Source organism: Hemicordylus capensis, chromosome 1, assembly GCF_027244095.1.
Source record: "Hemicordylus capensis ecotype Gifberg chromosome 1, rHemCap1.1.pri, whole genome shotgun sequence".
NCBI lineage: Eukaryota > Metazoa > Chordata > Lepidosauria > Squamata > Cordylidae > Hemicordylus > Hemicordylus capensis.
In genome coordinates this window covers 364,861,444-364,881,033 of record NC_069657.1, presented here as the reverse complement: position 1 = coordinate 364,881,033, position 19,590 = coordinate 364,861,444, and the positions used below count along the sequence as shown (strand labels likewise).

Here is a 19,590-nt window from a genome sequence, read left to right as displayed (position 1 = left end):
AATAATAATAATAATAATAATGCTACACATATTCTGGATATATAGCCTGGGTCCTGAAGCACACCAAGGAGACAATTGTATAGGAAGTCTCAGGAAGGGGCTTATGGAAATACGATGCAGCTTACGAAAGGCAAAGCAGATACGTATTTGTACTACAAAAATCCAACAAGGATAAAAGAATTTAATTATGTATATGTTATTCTTATCTTTTTATATAAGTTGTTTGTAGGACTGATTCTTCATTTTGTCCCAGGAGAAAAAACTAATATGCATACAGCAGCAGTCTTATGTATATTTCTTTTGAATCAAGTCCTACTGATTTCAGTCAGATTTATTATCTATTAAGTGTTAAGAGAACTACAGTTTCAACCTGTTAGACTTGACTATATTTTGGAGAAAAGCTAGAGGGTAAAAATTAAGTTTTCTTAAATAAACCAGCATTTCTACCTTTTAGGCATCTCCAGCACTTGCTGTACAGTACTAGAGAGTGTCTAACACATTTCAACAAAGGCAAAACTTGTTCAAAGTTATTCGCCTTTCAATACTCCCAAGTATTATAATATACAGATAGCTAGATATTTAAATTTCTTTGTAGTTGTATGAGCTCAAGGACAACTCTACCAAAGAAAACTGCAAACATCTGCATCCTTACAAGTAATGATTCCTAACTTGTGTTTTTAAATGCATATACTTTTTCTAGCATAGTCCTTGGCATCCAACTATATCATGTGACATATCCTGCAATTAATTTGAGCTAGTGTTCCCAGAATATTATTTCAATACTAGAGCTCAGCACAATGGGGTATTTTGAGCAAATACCTTTCCCACAATGCTACATAACCATCACCAGCCCAGCCCCCCCGACCCCTGCAACAAGCATTTGAATTAGGGAACAAAGCCAGAAGGGGTGACTTTCAAGCATCCTTGTGGCACTGCACATTTAGAGGTTAAAAAATTATCTCTCCGACACCTGGTCCAAGCATAAAATAATATTACCACTATAACTTCCACAATAACAAGAATCACAACTTCACTTATCCTCTCTATCCGCTCAGTTGTGTCCGACTCTTGGTCACTCTATGGATCAATGCACTCCATGTCGCCCTATCTCATACAGCTTCCTTTAATTAATTAATTAATTAATTAATTACTTTAATTAATTAATTAATTAATTAATTACTTTAATTTAATTAATCACTTATCCATGTCCCCATTTACATGCAGTATTTATTTTAACATAGAATGCAATGGGAGTGGGTTTTAATCTGCTGCAAAAGTTATTTTATTCTCAATGTTGCTGGTTGATTGGTATAGAAGTATTGGTATATAAGCTACTAGTATACCTTAAGTGGCGCAGCGGGGAAATGCTTGACTAACAAGTAGAAGGTTGCCAGTTCGAATCCCCGCTGGTACTATTGCGGGCAGCAGCAATATAGGAAGATGCTGAAAGGCGTCGTCTCATACTGTGAGGGAGGAGGCAATGGTAAACCCCTCCTGTATTCTAACAGAGAAAACCACGGGCTCTGTGGGCGCCAGGAGTGGAAATCGACTTGACGGCACACTTTACTTTAGGAGGGCTATAGGCCACCTCTAGCCTCAGGAGGCAGGATACCTCTGAATACCAGTTGTAGGGGAGTAACAGCAGGAGAGAGGGTATGCTCTCAGCTCTTGCCTGTGGGCTTCCCAGAGGCATCTGGTGGGCCACTACGTGAAACACGATGCTAGACTAGATGGTCCTTGGGCCTGATCCAGCAGAACTGTTCTTATGTTCTTACATACTTCTTGATTAGCATTTGCCTTTGTTTATGGTTTTGGTCAGTAATCAAAATCAAGATTAATTCATTCACTAACATTTTGCTCTTCAAAATATCTGCTTCATGGCATCTGAAATAACAGGAGGAAATTGATGAAATTTGAAGGGTAGAGAAAGCGGGGAGATGAAGACCTCGAAAGCAGGGGAGACGAAGAGAAAGCAGGGTACAGGAGGACCTCGATATTCATGGGGGTTCTGTTCATGGGGGTTCAGTATCCGCTGCAACCGCGGATACAGAAATCGTGAATATCAAGTCAGTGGGGGGCTATGGGATTGTGGGGGTTAGGTTCCCAGTCATCAGGAAAATCATCGAGAATGGTAGAATATCGATCAAATATGGGAGAGGGAAATGCGGGGGGAAGCTCCCTACCATGTTTTGCTAGTCCCAAGTTGTGCTGTGCCCTGAAACTCGCTGTTTTCCCCCCTCCTGTTCTTTTGTTTCTTTTTGTTTTTTGTTTTTTGAAAACTTAGTCATTTTGAGGCTCTGAAACACAAAATGGCAGCCAGAAATGACCTCAGTGGTCATTTCCAGTCACCCCCGACCCACGGATATGAAAGATCAACATGTCCCCCCCACTCCTTTGCCCTAATGCAACTTATCTTTATTCTGAACTTTCTAGGTATCTCAATGTGCTGCTATTTGCAACACTTTTCAGAAAAAGCTTAAATGTGCTAATATATTTGCATGCTAAGAGCTCACATTTCATTTTGTCATTCCTGAACTGCAGTGAATTTTGGGTAACCACAATTTGTTCAGGATAGGCTTACAGTGGTACACCACTTGGCAAGCAACTTCTGCCTCAGTACTTTACACATAGCTCAGTGCAGCACTGTTTAGGAGAAACAACAGCTCACATACTATAACGCAAGACAAAGATGGTTGAGTACCCACCACACTGCAGCTGCATGTGTACAATCCCACCGGTGGTGTTGCAGAACAGGGCAGTTCTGTTTCATTTTAAAGTTGCGAGAAGCAGTTGCCCAATGCAACACCCATTGAAAATAATGGGTATTACATCATACAACTGTGCTTGCAGAACTTTAAGATAGAGCAGAACTGCCCTGTTCCACTGCCAGCAAGGTCTACACACACACACAGAGCAACACGAGTGGGATTCAATGCACAGGGCACCCAAGTATAGTGGGCCACTCCCTTGAAGTCTTTTACTGCAGGAGCCTCCAACTGCAACATGAATTAGCCTGGCTTAATTCCAGGCTAACACATAAGCACAGGAATGAGGATGGGAAGTGAGAACACTCATGCTTTGCATATGGCTTTGAATAGCCAGAAGACATTACTCAAGTTATAAGAACATGCATGGTGAATATTTGTGCATGGGATGAGGCTTTTAAAATCCTCACATAATGATTACACAGAGATAACAATAAAATATGCCATGATAAAGAGAATGCTTTCCCCAGCTTTCTTTTCAGTAAATGAAACTGTAAAATAATTTACCCTACACTAATGAAAAGCATGAACCATTACTTACCTTTTAGTGTTACCCAGTACTGTTTCCATTTTCTCCGGGTAACCAGCTCAAGCTTCTTCTCTTTCTGTAGGGTCACAAGAGGTTTGAAGAAAAGCCATCCTGCTTTGCGAACAACTCCTTGTTCTTTCTCATATAGCAGATCCAGTTGTTCCAAGGAGCTGAGAGACTCATTGCTAGAGTCTTCAGTTTCTGTGGAAGTATCTGTGTTCTCAATGTTGGTCCTACTCAGGTCAAGCTCCCTCATGAAGTTTTCATAAATGTTCTGTCTCAGGACATCACTACTGATTGCATTAGCAGAATCACTTCTCTGGGGGAAGATCTGACTAGAGCTGGGTGACCACAGAGAACCAGAGAGATGGGCAGTGTCTGGAGAAAGGCTATCAATTCCAATATCAAAATATTCACTTGAGTCCTTGCATTTTGGCTCCTATGGATGAGAAGAAACATCTCACAATTTACAATGATTTGTCTTGGCAAGGCAAAAAACCCACTGGCCATTCAAATATCATAATAAGCCCCATATATTATTTTTCCAGAGGAAAATCCACACCTCTTTCACTTTGCTAGGGAAGAATGGGACTATCACTTCAGAATTGTTTGAAAAGACATGCAAAATTTCTACATTCATGTGGCCTTCATTTTGACAGGATACGTATGTATTTTGTACTCAAGTATACTCAACCATACTCAGTCAAAAAGTAAACTGCTATTTTGTTCCACTGAAGACATGCCAGAAGTTTCTGCAACAGATCACCTTTAACAGACCCTGTCATAAGCCTCATCTAGATGTTTTTCTTAAAGGATGGTGTACTTGTGTACAAAGTAGGAACAGAAGTCAAACCCCACTGGCAAGTCAATCATTTTGCTCACTCCCCAAAAAACTCATGCTTACAGCCTTTGTCTGAAATGGTGAAGGCTGTAAGCATGATGGCAGGTGTTTCTGTGATTTGGACTTGCACGCTGCTGACAGTCAACTAAGAATATGTGTGAATTTAATTTTTTTATTCCTAAAAAAAGGAATACTGGCACCTGAAGAGAGAATTCCATTCAATTGTTTGTTTTTGGCACTGTACATATACCCAGTTTTGGAGATGTCAATTATGTTGCTACATATCGACCTACATGTTAGGTCACTAACCCTATCCAATTTACCACCTCAAATCTCAGTCATTTGGAAGCACCAGCTTTTATAGATGACAAATAAATCCTCAAAATCCAGAGCGAACTTAGTCACTCTTTCAGAATAATGCTTCAAGTTTCCTCAAGCATGAAACTGGATCAAGTGGCCTCCTACTGATGAACAAGGGGCTGAATTTGTTTTTACTGCCTTATCTATAGCTTCATCCATTGCCACTGTCTCCTAGAGTCAGCCTTTGGCTCACAGCTGAGCAGCAGATGTACACTGCACTCTCAGCCTCTGTCCTCTTGAAGCTTTCCTGCCTTCTTCAGTCCAATATGTTCTCAGCCTCCCTGCCTCTATCTCCTCATGAACCCAATGTTGGAGTTTTCAAACAGTTTTGCTTTGGGCCATCATAAAAATCCAACTCTGCAGTACAATTTTAATCCATTCTCTTTAGTTCCCAATAATCTGCCTTCTGATGATCTTGGATTCATACTCATGATGGGCTACAACTTTCACTCTATACCTAGCTAAGATCCTGGTCTCATTCGGAAGAGAGCATAACCATGCCGTTGCTTTCAGGACCAACAGATGTCATTAACTGTATACCCCCCAAAATGTACAATGCTTGTCTTAAAAATTAATCTTAAATTTCTAGGACATTCATTTCTAGCACATTCTTTCTGAACATCATGTTTGCTGTTTCAGCACGTCTAATTATCCACTAAAGCAAAGTTACATGCAACTCATTTGCACTAGACTGAGTACAGAAAGGAATTTTTACAAGAAGGGCAGAGTGCTTAACTATTCAGAAATGAATGTTTTACATATGATTTTAATTTTGAGGTTGGCAGTGCTTATTTCCTAGATCTTTTACTTATACATTGGTCTAAGGTAATAATTGCTCTCAGCTCCCACTCAGCTCTGTAATACTGTGAGAATCTTCCCAAAGAGATCTCTTTGGACAAAATTTCAATGGAGTTAAAGAGAACCAGAAGTTCTGATGGGAGGAGTATCCCCACTTGACATTTTATTACTGACATGCTTAAAAGAGCAGATGTGTATGTGCAGAGCAAGTAATAAGTGAACAATTACCTACTGTCATCAAATACTGAAAGAAATCCAAAGCAGTTATTCACAACTCCATCAGAAGATCCTCACAATGCTTTAATATTTCCCCTCCAGTGATGTTTATGGGGCCCTCACCTCAAAGAGTATGCTTTGCAGAGATGGCCTTTACAATATGGTTTTGGTCTTCACACAAGAAGCACAAAGTGGCATGCTCTGCCCATTCCTTAAATAGTACCCATCAAAAAGCTGTGTCCTATAGAATGAAGACTCCCACCCCCACCCCTGTATCGTGCTGCCAAAAGCAGCATAGTGATCCCACAGTTGCAGCTGTCACTGGAAAGGTCATTCTTCCTGTGAAAAGCCATGGCTAGCATGTTATTTACAGATTGTTACAATACATGGGTAGAAATAATAGCATTCTTTTTAAAGTGTGTCTCATAATGCACTGATGGTGTAAATGTGCTCTCTCAGTTAGTTCATGCATCTGGAATATACACAGCAACTTGTTCATGCATATGCACAATCCTCCTCCTCCTCTCTCTCCATCTTCCTGTTGCTGCAAAACCGTAAGACCCTGGCCAAGAAATCCATCGCATGCAGCAGCCCAGGACAGGGAGGAGAGAGACGAGTAGATTTGTGGGGCCATTATTTAGCCACAGTTTCTTCCCACCATGTTCCCTTATTTCTTCTGAATGCATTGGTCTACATTTCTTTTCTCCTCCCCAAACTCCAAGTGTGGGGTGGGGAGGCGCCATATCCTGGAAGCAGCTTTGGCAGAGACAGACACAACTGGACAAATGGGTGGTGGTGGCGGCACAATAAAGGTAGAAAGAAGGGAAGAAAAAAAAGAAGTAATGGTGGCTACAGTGATGGTGAAAAGTACATGCTGGTGTGACATACTAAGATGCAGGAGTGTCCCCCCCATGAAACAAGGTAAAGCAACGGTCTCAAGTGGTGAGTGCAGGGACATCCCTGCCTGTCCGTCCCCACTGTGAGAGTCGCCCACCTACCTGCTGCCACTGCCCTGGCATTCCCCGGCCTTGCCCCCCAGGCTAGATGCCACACCTTTTTCTCCTCAGACCTTCTGGGAGTGTACTCTGTCCTTGTCCTGGGGATGGTCGGCACCACTGCTTGTCCCTTGATGTATCAAGCAGAGTATATTGCATCCAATTTCATCAGCCTCTGTCTCTCACTCCTGCCGTGTTCTCCCTTCCAGCACCAAAAGCAGACAAGCTTAGTGCTAGAAGGAGGAGTTCAAGAGCAGCAGGAGAAAGGGGCTGGCAAAACTGAAGGCAAGCCATGGTGCATGCCAGCGCCCACGTTCAAGTTCAAGGACAGAGCTTGTACCCGGATGGTCTGATGAGAAGAAGCCTAACCACAACCAAGAAGTGATCTGACCGTAACAATAGAGTGATGCTAGTCTTCTCCATTACCAGATCATCCAGTCCCTGCCCAGCCTTAACACTAGATCCAAGGTGTGTCCGGCAACAAGAAGGTGCTGATATCATCTGCGGCAGTCCCATGGTTATCATGGCAGCAATGAAATCCTGAACCACTTTAGACAGAGGTGTTTTGGCATGGACATTGAAGCCTACCAACACTAGAAGCCTGAGGATCAGTATGGTCAGTCCAGGGAGGTTGCTGGCTGATAGACCAACAGAATCCTTGTTCTGTCTTGAGCACCTAGTCTTAGCAACATACACTCAAATTGCAGTGATTGCTGGACAGTGAACCTCAAAAGTGAAATGGGATCTTATCAGACTATCACCATTCCACTACCTCCACCCTACATATGTTGTTGTATCCTGGGACCTGGAGGGCAAAACGGGAGACTGCAATTCATCCCACTCCATCCAACCAAGCCTTAACCAATTTATTTAACAAACCAAGTTCAAAATACACATGAATAGAAAGGGTCCCAGACTCATACTTCAGATAAAACTTTCAACTGAGAACTCCACATACCTGTAACTTTCTTTTCTTTCTTGAGAGGCTTCCTGTCCAATCACTGATCCTGCGCATTCGGCTTTTCAACGTTTCTTTCTTGGTTGCATCCTCATTAAGGGCTGTAGATTTCCTGCAGGGGAGAGTGTAGGAAGAATACTGCAGAGGTCCTCTGTGCTCTATCTTGGAAGGAACATCTATGGCTGAGGTAAATGAAACACGGTTGATTAAACTGGCATGAGTATTGATGTAATCTGCAGAGAGCCCAATCTCGGATGTTTGGCAGCTTCTAAGATTTGTATCCCCATATAAATCACGGAGGGAAGAGAGAGATGAACTTTGGTTCAAGGGCTTCTTGTAGTCACTCTGGGGGAAACTGACTTGGAGACTTGCTTCTGGGGTGCTCCTGGATATGTATGACCCATCCAATTCATTAATATCTCCATTATTGCCCCATGGTGCATCATACCATGAAGACTCTGAGCTAATGGAGCTTCCTTTACTGGATCTAAGTCTTGAGTCACTGGCCGATAAGTGATGGTTTGCAGCATAATCTGTACTAGAAGTCTCCTTCACTTCAAGTAGGTTATTCCTTTCGGACTCTAAAGTAGGTGAATACCGTAGGAGTTGGACTGGTTCACTGGACTCATCTCTAGAAACTGTGCTGTTGCTGCTGCTGTTATGAAATTCAACCCTCAAACACCCATCCAATTTCCCCAGAGTCTTAATGAGAACCTTTGGACTCATTCTGTCATCTGATGGTGGGGTAGATTCTACACTTTCATTCTTCCCATAGCAATTTAAGAAATGCCCATTACAGTTCCTGGAAGCAACATGGTTGCTTGTAGCTTCAAAGTCAATATAGTGAAAACCACTCTCTGGCAAAAATGCATTATTATTTCCTTGGATGTAGCTCTCTGAGCTGTGAGTTCTATGTTTGGCATGGCTGCTGCTCTTGGACACTTTCACTACTGTGTCACTGAGTCTGGAGGAATAAGGTTGAGTATTCTTGAAATGGGAAAGGCAGCTTCTGGCTAGTGATCGGGATTTGTAGTTTGTGCCACTGACACTGTGACTCCATCCACGTATGGAGCAGGACTTCTCATCTTTAGCATGGATGCTGCGTATTTTCAGAGAACAAGGCTTCTGTTTGGCACCAGATGAAGAATTGGTGTGATTCTTTGTACCCTGAAGGCTGTACTGGCTTTCCGAATTTCCCATTTTGTTCTATATTAAAAAGTAAAAATATATGTGGTTAACAACAAACGTAAATGAAAAGATTTATCTGTGAACGAAATACATCTGCTTATCAGACTACCCCACTTAATCATATTTCTCCAGGTGACAACAAACATTTTAGCATGATTAATTAATTTATTTAGCACATTTATATACTGCCTTTAACTAGGCTCAAGGTGGTCTACAATTTATTAAAATATCTATACACATTAAAATCAGTTTAAACAAATAATTAAAATTAAATTCAAATTTTTAAAATCCTCTTCTTCAAGAGAGGCAGACTATAAGGGTTCTCTCTGCCTCCCAGTCCCTTTGAATACATTTTGAAATCCCCTCTTTTGTGTGTCCCCCTCCCTCCCACACTCCAGCCAATGGAGACACAGTTGCCCATGACAACACTTGATTTGTATGATAACAAGCCAACAAAGAAGCAAGGAGATCGCAAGCCAATCAGAAGCCAGTCCCAAAAAACCAATAAACAAGGGGAAACAGGCCTCCAAAATGGCATTCAAAACGTTTTGATCGAAACAGGGTTGATCGGCTCTGAGCTTGAAACAGGGCCTTTATTTCAATCAATCAATCTTTATTATAGTCTTAAACCAGCATAACGTACAAGGTACAAAGGGCATAAAATGGGCAAAATAGCAGAGACATAGAATGGTATAAAGAGCACGAAAAAGGCATTAAAAGGACATAAACCTCCCTAGATCTTAAGGCCCCAGGCCCTACGGGCCTAAATCTCTGAGTTTCAATGTCCTGAGATCCGATGGCTTAAAATTCCATGGTTTAGGTATCTAAGATGTTGCAAAGCTATAAGATTGTTGGATTTTAAATACAGGTTATAAAAAGCTATTATGAGATGCTGGGGAGCACGCTGCAAATGAGCCATGGGGTTGCATGCTGTGCCCAGCCTGATTAGGTCTTGATGTCTGTCACCCTATTTAAAGGGTATCCTGTTTTGAGCTCAAAACATCAAAACAGTCTGTTTCAAGTCAAAACGTTTCAACATCAAAATGTTCTGCAAATCCCTAGCAAACGAAGTTCTCACTGGCTTTCCACATTGTTCTAGACATTTGTTATTTGCCTATGGTTACGTGCTAACTACTTTTTAATATTTTCCCTTATTTGTAAATCAACTCCTACATTATTACATTGGGCTCTCAGGAAATCCTGTTCACATAATGTTAAGAACTGTATCTGACATACCTGTGGAATCACTTAATTGTAAATCGAATTAGCAGTCTGTGTCTTTAGCATTATCCTGATTGCTGTCACCAAGTTTTCTGAAAATGGAAAGGATTTCATATGAACCCCTACAAAACAAATGGAGAAAATATCTCAGTAACACATACATATTCATATTTTATAACAGGCATCCAGCTACCAAACTAGAGATCACATTAGATACTTCCAATGCAAAATCAGGAGCATGAGTACATGTATTTATATTCACTTGCTGAAACACAGTGTTGAAACAGGAAGACATTCTATTGCCCCCCTTCCACTAACAAGTAGTTCTGACACCAAAACTGGGAAAACAGGAGAAATTGGGAGGTATGATTCTTTATGATGGCACTTTAAAAAAAAACCATTTAGAAAATGCTTTTTAAGACTGCTTTCTTGAAACAAGGCTACAGTGATATCACCTTAACTTACTAAGATCTTATTCAGAACACACACCAAAAGCATAGTCTGGCACACACTATCCCCCACTTCCCCTATACTCAGATCCCCTCACTTAAATCCAGGAAACCATATAGTGTACCATTTCATCCAAACTGGGACAACCGTAGCTTGTGAAAACTCAGCTTTGCCCACAAACCTTTCAATATGGTTTGCTTGTAATCAGTATTTATCTGGGCCCAAGACTACTAATTCACACACTCAAACCATGATTCAACATTACATCTGAACAGTTAAAGTTTCAAGATTCTTACAAGTTGTTACTAACAGGACATACAATTTGTATAGCTATATAATGTGCACCCTCATTCCGATTTAGTGGATATATATAAAAGTTTGCTGTTGATTCACAACCTTGTCTAAATTCCAACTGTGACCCAGAGGTAAAAGGTCATTGGACAATTCCCTCTTCCATCCAGCTGGAAACCTTTCTATTTGTATGTTAAATACAAACGCTGGCCTGCCAGCAAAACAGACAGCACCAGGCACTGCCCATAACCAAGAGACAAAAGCAACAACTGAGACTAAATAATACAAATCTCTTATTCAGAGACTATACAAATAGCTGTGTTTTAAAATAAAAGGAAGGAATCTGTTTAATAACATATTGCAGTAGCTTTATAGTTCAGACGTATGCAAGAGAAAATTTCTTTTTTGAACTGTTGGTTATCAGATGAATATACTGAGACCATAATTGCTAATCCCAAAGTAACATAAAGTGGTTACAGCATACATGCCAATAGCTAAATATTGTAACGTATAGATTTGTTTTCCACTGAAAAAACATTCTATTATAATTTTTGTCTGACATACTGAAAATCTCACTCACTGTCTTTGAATTTATTTTGCTACCCCAGAGGCAAATCATCACAAAGTTGCCTTAAAACAGAAGTTAGTTGAAGGTCAATAAGTGACAAAGATTTTTCTGATCATAAGGATATGTACACATAAGGATATGATCAGCAGCAAATGTTTTATTTTATTGATATATTCTATTGTATCTGCACACCGCCCAAGCTTCTGTCTCTGGGAGGTTTATAGCAACACAAAACAAATTAAAAAGGTGGAGGGGTGGGGTAGGGGGATGGTGGTTTGAAACCTCAACACAGTGTAAAACCACAAGTCTAGTTAAAAACTTGGGTGTGAACAGATGCACTGATGTGTCTTAAATGCCCTTTAAAAAGTTGTCAGAGATGGGGAGGGTCTTAGTTCAGCAGGGACTGCATTCCAGAGTCTCAAGGCAGCAAGAAAGAAGGCCCGTCCCTGTGTAGGCCCAGCTCGTCTGTTGGTACCTGCAAACGAACCTCTCCGGATGATCTCAATGGGTGACGCGGCTCATAGTGAAGACGACATTCTCTTAAATGCCCTGGGCCTAAGCTATTTAGGGTTATATAAGTTATAACCAGCATCTAATATTTTGCCCGGAAATGTATTGGTAATCAATGTAGTTCTTGTAATATAGGAGTAATATGGTCTCTCCGAGATGACCCAAAGACCAACCTGGCTGACACAATCTGTACCTACTGCAGTTTCCAGATTACGTACAAAGGCAGCCCCACATAGAGCGCTTTGCAGTAGTCCAGTCTGGAAGTTACCAGCATATGTACTACTATTCTGAGGTAGTTTATCTCAAGAAACAGATGCAGCTGGTGTATCAGCCGAAGCTGACAGAAAGCACCTATGTTCACCACCTCAACGTAAGACACCAAGGATCCAGAAGCACTTCCAGACTGTGTACCTGTTGCTTCTGGGGAAATGTGTCCCTATCCAGACTGACAGATCAAAATTGTCTTCTGGGTTCCAACCCCACACAAGTACCTCCATCTTATCTGGATTCAGTCTCAGTTTGTTATCCCTCATCCAGCCCATCACTGCCTCCCGGCAGGCATTTAGGAAGGTCATGCCTTTTCCTCATGGTGCTGACATGAAGAAATAGATTTGAGTGTCATCAATATACCAATAACACCTTGCACCAAATTCAGTGTACCCTTCACTGAAATTTTTCTTCCCAGATTTGAGACATGGCTGTGGCTCATTTTACCAACTGTATGCACTTGCTTTTTGTAAAAAGGAGCTGTGTAAATATTTATGACTTTTCCTTCTTGTAAGTACTAATTGTTTTAAATGTATAAATGTCACCAACATAAAGCACATTTAGGGTAACAGGCACAGCCCTATACTCAAGATACAGGCAAAACAATATAATTGGAAGGAAAACAACACATAAATGTTGCAAGTTCCAGTTACTGAGTAAATGTAAATGAGTAAATGTAAATCAACAGGGGACTACTGAGCAATGCAAGGCAGGGAAGTCACCAATCAGGACATTTATATTCAGAACCCTATGTTACAAGAACATAAACTACATTCACTAGAGCCAATTTGTCTAAAGAATCAGTCAATGACCATCTGGTCTCTACCATGATTGCACACTGACTGGGTAATCCTTTTTAAGAGAGTGAGTAGCAAGCAAGCTGCTGCTATAAACCTCAATATAACAGCATTAATTCTTCAGACTTAAGTCACTGATGCAACTTCCATTGTGCACTGATACAATGAAGATGGTTAATGAATACGTCTATCAAGGGTAGATATGCAAAACGAGATGGCATGCAACACAATGAACAGTTAGGCTACAAACACTTTGTGTGAAAAGTGCTGTCACTGAGCATTTTTCTCTTCTCTTATCGCAGAAGGCTACTTCCTAAGAGCAGAAAGCAAATGGGATGATTTGCCAGCACTTAAACTTGTGCTTCAGTCTTGATTACTGTTGCTAATAAACACAGTTGCACTTCTATCTTGTTAATTTTATTCATGAGCTGAATAAAATTACCCTCACTGCAGGAGGTTTAATCCATTTATATTTAACTGTTATTAGGGGGTTTTGTTAAACCCCAGCCCAAAATTGGTAGTGAATCCAGTTGATGGAAGTCTTGATAGATGGCAAAGATGGCAGTCTTGAAGGACTTCGGGGCGGGGGGTGTTGGAGGACAAGTCTCAGGTATATCAATTACCTCAGTCTCCACCATCAGCAGTCTTTTGGACGATTGTCTATATTAGAACCTGCTAAATGAGCAAAGAGACACCTTTTTAAAGTTGTGATTTGCTTTATTGAGTGGGGGGTGGGGGCTACCCAACCCCAGCACAGCAGCAGTTCCTGGTGTCTATCCAGGAACTCCAGTGACAGTTCCTGGTGTCTATATTATGTTTCTTTATAGATTGTGAGTTCTTTGGGGACAGGCATCCATCTTTATTTATTTATTTATTTTAATTTCTCTATGTAAACTGCTTTGGGAACTTATGTTGAAAAGCTGTATATAAATATTTGTAGTAGTAAAGTAAAGTGTGCCATCGAGTTGATGTCGACTCCTGGTGACCACAGAGCCCTGTGGTTTTCTTTGGTAGAATACAGAAGGGGTTCACCATTGCCACCTCCTCCCCTGAAATATGAGATTATGCCTTTCAGCATCTTCCTATATCGCTGCTGCCCGATATATGTGTTTCCCATAGTCTGGGAAACATACCAGTGAGGATCTGAATGAGCAACATCTGGCTTGCTAGTCATCAAGTCCCTGCTGCGCCATTAGGTGGCGTGATTTGTTGTAGCTGTAGTAGTCATACTAGTTGTAATATATTTTATATGAACAGAAGTCTTTACAACCATTGCATAACATGACGTTATTTAAACAAATTGATACAGAATCTGGTGACTTTGGCACCACTGAAAAATATCAACATGGGAAAGCATATCCAGATTCAGAAGCACTTCCTAGAATGTTATGACCAAGAAAGCAAAGAGTATGTAAAGTGATGAGGAAGAGGATGGGATGGAGATTAGCTCTATGGAGAAATAAAATACCAACAGTATGACCTCTGGCTTCTTAAAGATCAGAGCTGCCTTCAATCAAACAGCCATTCCACTGGTGGACATGATAATCACATCGACCTATTTCTTCCAGTCAGAGGTGCTCTTGCCCCTGGACTTTGGGACCAAAGTCCAGGGCCTCCACACCTCCTGGGCCCATCCAAAACCCCTTTAGTCTGTCCTGAGTGGTGTGGTTTGTGCCCTCAAGAACCTACATGTTAAAAAATGATGCTTACCTTGCAGTGTGTGTTGGGCGGGGGGGGGGGAGCTCCAAAGTCCTTTAGGTCCAGGCTCCAAAATTACCTAGGTGTACCTCTACCTCCAATGAACTTATATGTTATGGTATATTTTGCTGCACTGCTGTGTGCTGCTTGCCCATCCCATTCCAACTCATTCCGCTGCTCCCTGAGGGCGGAGGGAGGTGCTGCCAGTGCAAGGGGAGAGAACTGTGTGAGAGGCACCAGGGACATGTGATGAAAATGAAACCTCAAAGAAAATAGGCCTGTTTTGTGAATGGGGCGCCAGATGCCAGGAGATTTCAGGAGTCTCTCCAGCCACCTTCCTTCTCCTTCCTCCTCTCCACTTCCTCTCTTCCTCCCTCACCAGGAGAAAGTCTCCCTCTTTCTCTCTCTCTTCCTCACACAGAAGGGGCTGAAGAAGGAAGGAGTGGCTTGCCAGCAGCGTCTTCTCCTCCAGGCTTGCCACTGGGGCGCAGCACAGCGAGAGGGGAGAAAGGATGGAGCGGCTTGGCTCCACTCCACATGATGGGGTGGGGGGAGGAAGATGTGGCTGGGGAGGGGAGGTTCAGTTCACTTTCCCCCCTCCATGCCATCCCACGCTACACAACTGGAAACAGTTAAAAAGAAAGGATTGGCACAGTGCCGCGTGGATTGGCCGGGGGGGGGAAAGGAAAACAAGCATCAGCGCAGTGAGTACCAGCAGAAAACAGCTGCACAGTGGTCTGGAGTTTTCTGTACACACGTGCAGCTTAGAAGGGAGGTAGGCAGCAAACCTAACCAGACCTCTCCAAATGATCTTAATAGGTGGCAGGGCTCATGACCAAGGAGGTGGTTTCTTAAGTAACCTGGACCCAAGCCATTCAGGGCTTTATGGGTAGTGACAAGCACTTTGTATTTCGCTCGGAAACGTATCAGCAGCCAGTGCAATTCTTTCAGAATCAGTGTTATATGGTCCCTTCAAATTGTCCCAGAGACCAACCTGGCTGCTGCATTCTGTACCAGTTTAGTTTGCATTCTGTACCAGTGTAGTTTCCGGACCACGTACAAAAGAAGCCCCATGTAGAGTTCATTACAGTAGATACAGCACTGTCAAACTAGCACTGAGTAACAGGACTCACCAACTCTAATAGGTTATGGAATTTTAGAATAAGAAGAAAGTGATAGCAATAACAGAGTATACAGACCTGAAAATTAATGACTAAAAATAAAAAAATAAAGAGTAAGTAAAGCCTTTAATTACATCAAGTCACTGGGTGGTGGGCAGAGACCAAAGAGTATTGTAGCTGGTGTATTGCTGGGAGAAGTTATGAGTGACACGGGCTCAAATCCTTACTCTAGTGATAGATACTCACAGCCTTTCAACCTATCTAACCTATCTTATAGCTACTGAGTGGAAGGAGCATCATAACATACAGGTGCAACTCGGAAAATTAGAATATCGTGCAAAAGTCCATTAATTTCAGTAATGCAAATTAAAAGGTGAAACTGATATATGAGACAGACGCATTACATGCAAAGCGAGATAAGTCAAGCCTTAATTTGTTATCATTGTGATGATCATGGCGTACAGCTCATGAAAACCCCAAATCCACAATCCCAGAAAATTAGAATATTACATGGAACCAAGAAGACAAGGATTGTAGAATAGAACAATATCGGACCTCTGAAAAGTATAAGCATGCATATGTATTCAGTACTTGGTTTGGGCCCCTTTTGCAGCAATTACTGCCTCAATGCGGCATGGCATGGATGCTATCAGCCTGTGGCACTGATGAGGTATTATGGAAGACCAGGATGCTTCATTAGCGGCCTTCAGCTCTTCTGCATTGTTTGGTCTCATGTCTCTCATCCTTCTCTTGGCAATGCCCCATAGATTCTCTATGGGGTCAGGTCAGGCGAGATTGCTGGCCAATCAAGCACAGTACACTGTATACTTTTCAGAGGTCCGATATTGTTCTATTCTACAATCCTTGTCTTCTTGGTTCCATGTAATATTCTAATTTTCTGGGATTGTGGATTTGGGGTTTTCATGAGCTGTATGCCATGATCATCACAATTATAACAAATTAAGGCTTGACTTATCTCACTTTGCATGTAATGCGTATGTCTCATATATCAGTTTCACCTTTTAATGTGCATTACTGAAATTAATGGACTTTTGCACGATATTCTAATTTTCCGAGTTTCACCTGTACTTTGCACAGTAAAAAGTGCCATAGAAGTGATAACAGTGGGGGTCACAGCCAATAACCAGCACCATCCTAATGCCACCCTACCATATAACGAGTTGCACAGGCCCAGCCAAAAGCTCAGGGCTCCCTAAGGCGATGTAATGAGAGGCCTGTTCCAATTTTTCTCCTTTTTATAAATATTTGCATGCCACATTCACTCCCCCATATGATCCCCTTCACTGATCTTGCTCCCACCCCTGAGCCCTTCTCTCCCCACTGAGCTTGAGCTACAAGTCCACCGCACAGTCCTTCCTTCACCCCATCATACCCTCCCTATGCCCCACTGAATACTCCCCACACCCCTGACCTGCTTTTTGCCAGTAACCTCTCTCTTCTCCCCCCACCCCCGACACACTTCATGGTGGCTGGCTCCCTCCAGTCCTCACAATTTCTTCACTCTCTTTCTCCTCCTTCCAGAAGAGGAAACTGAGGAAAGGTGAGTGCTGGGGAGGTACAGCATCCTCAGCACTTGCCTCTCCTCTGTTTCTGCTTCTAGAAGGATGAAGAGAAGAGCAAAGAGAGGACAGGGAAGCTGGCTGCTACAGCAGCAATGGCAGCCACACAAAGAATACTCAACAGGGCAATGGGGGCAATAACAGCAGGCAGGCAGGCAGGCCTGTGTGCCTGTGGCAGCATGGCATGGCAATTGCTGCCTTCTTGCACTTCCAGCCTGAAGCGATCACTACACTGGATATCATGGAAGGGCCAGCCCTGGCATTGCAGACCCCACTGGTGCTCTTGTGCAAGTCTCCATAGCACATAGCTGTTCTATGCTTGGTCTTCAGTTACCAAAAGCTGGGATACCCGGAAACATGTTTGCTAGGCCTAGCATATTCACCCATCAATTTCCCTGGGTATCCAGACTCATTTATCACAGCAAAATCTATCAAACGTTACTCTGAGGATTAACAACACTGCTGGAAAAAAGGCATCTTGCTCCTTCATGTCCTTTTCCAACACACATTTCTCTTCTGACAACCACTGCAGGAACTCCCTAAGGGTTCTTAACCTCACTTTTCTTCAGCTGAATGAAATAGTCACAGGCTCACTTGACATATAAGTCCACCTGGGACTAGTCACAGGTCTTCCTTTCCTTAACTCGGACTCATTTGGGTTAAGTATTACTGGTCACATTCCTTATAGATGTGACTTCCTCTCCCAAAGCCAGTAGTCTCTGCCTGAGATGTGGGTGACACTGCCCCTTCATGGGCCAACATCATCATTGCCTGGAATGCCACTATTGGTCCAATGCAATCATTGATGGAAAACCAACAGGGGCTAAAAGACACCATAACTGCTTTCCCTGCTGTACCATTGGGGATATCAAGCCTATACCTATGTCATATAGTAGTGTGAACTGCAAGCAATAGTTTTACTTTTTACGATTATGCCATGACTACCAATGCATTGCTTAAATGAATATTTCAGTTATTTTTAAGAAGTTGAAACAAATTTCATTAAAATCAATGAGAATTACATTCAAATAGTGTGTTAAGAATGAGGGTTTAGTTATGCCAAGCTGGGATGGTGGTAGTGGTGCAGAACCTAGACATCAATTTGCAAACATGCAGGTAGCTGTAATAACTCAGCAAGCCCTATCTGCTGCAAAGAATAATAGCCATTACTTAATAAAGATATTCCCTTTTTTAAAGGCATTTCCCCCCTCTAGTAAACACATAAAAGCAGCCTTGTTGGATGAGACCAGGAGTCCATCTAGCCTAGCATCCTGTTTCCAAGAGTAGCTAGCCAAACAGTTGTAGTTAGGAACAATGAATGTATCATTAGAATAGTCATATAGTGTGGCAAATGAATTGCATTCCATCTGGGAAGTTATGCAGTACCTTAAAGATCCATCTTGGCTGAGGAAGAGAGAGAGAAAAGTTTCTCTCTGCACTTTGTTTTACAAGTTACTTAATCCAATACCAGAGCAAGTCCTGGACTGGAGTGTTCATCCAATAGATAAATAATACAGAAGAGTAAGGAAATAAGTTTTCAGCCAGTTAGCTTTGCATTTTTTTCCACTGTAAATTACAGGGCAGGACAGACAAAAATCCAAGAGAGAGAGTTGTTTGTGCATTAGTCATACTGTGTGTTGTATTACAGGCAGGATAAAGCTCTACCACAGGAATCTTTCCTATAAGAAAATAATTCTTTCATCATTTAAGGCAATTCGGTAAGCAGTTAATCCAGCAGTTAAGAAACAAACACTAGCAAGTTCAATAAAGTCACGAACATTAGTGCTGAAAAGGAAACACATCTCTCGGTCTGCATTTATCCCTTGACTTTAATGCTTTACTTCATTTTCCAGTCAAAGCCAAGAGATCGGAATAGCTCTGCCTAGTGCTCCTTCACAATTTTTCTTAACGCAAATGATGTGTCCTGTCAGCTTCCTTCCCACCCACCCCCACCAAACCACTGCTGCCCACCAGGCTTACTTACTTCCCATCAGTGCTTCTGCTCCAGCCTGCTTCTCCAAAAGTGTCACAAAACCATTCAGTGTACGTATGCATAAGCTCCTCTCTCCCTCCTTCTGGCAAGCCAGGAAACTGTGCCTAACTGTCCAAAATTTTCAGTCATTAAGAGCTAAAAACAGATTGTGTGCTACGTTGGATATATTTTTGTCTGTAAGCTACACGTCCTCCTCATGTTCAATGTTTTCCATTGGTGGAAGGGGATGATGCAGACTTAACCAGAAAGTGGTTTTCCATGGGCCGCTTGAAATGATTAGCCTGGACAGCTTGCCATAATGCCTCTGAGCCACCAGGGAATACTCTATGACTAGGCTGTTGTTTGACCCTGCATTCCTGAATTACCACCAAAGTGCCATAGGAAAGCTACTAAAAAGCTTGCTAGATAAAGGTTCCCTTGCTTAAAAGGTAGGAATGCAGTGCC

At 42.1% G+C, this 19,590-nt stretch overlaps 1 protein-coding gene across 5 annotated transcripts in view; it reads right to left on the bottom strand.

The window, feature by feature from the left end:
- TIAM2 (TIAM Rac1 associated GEF 2) overlaps nt 1-19,590 on the bottom strand; it is a 243,443-nt gene that overhangs the window by 134,035 nt on the left and 89,818 nt on the right. For all 5 annotated transcript variants that reach the window (XM_053293460.1, XM_053293483.1, XM_053293477.1 and 2 more), the window contains 3 exons: nt 9,887-9,993; nt 7,463-8,668; nt 3,307-3,733 (listed from right to left, as the gene is read on the bottom strand). In XM_053293460.1, coding sequence (XP_053149435.1) covers nt 3,307-3,733; nt 7,463-8,662 — 1,627 coding nt within the window. In that variant the 5' untranslated portion in view covers nt 8,663-8,668; nt 9,887-9,993. The remainder of the gene's footprint in view (nt 1-3,306; nt 3,734-7,462; nt 8,669-9,886; nt 9,994-19,590) is intronic.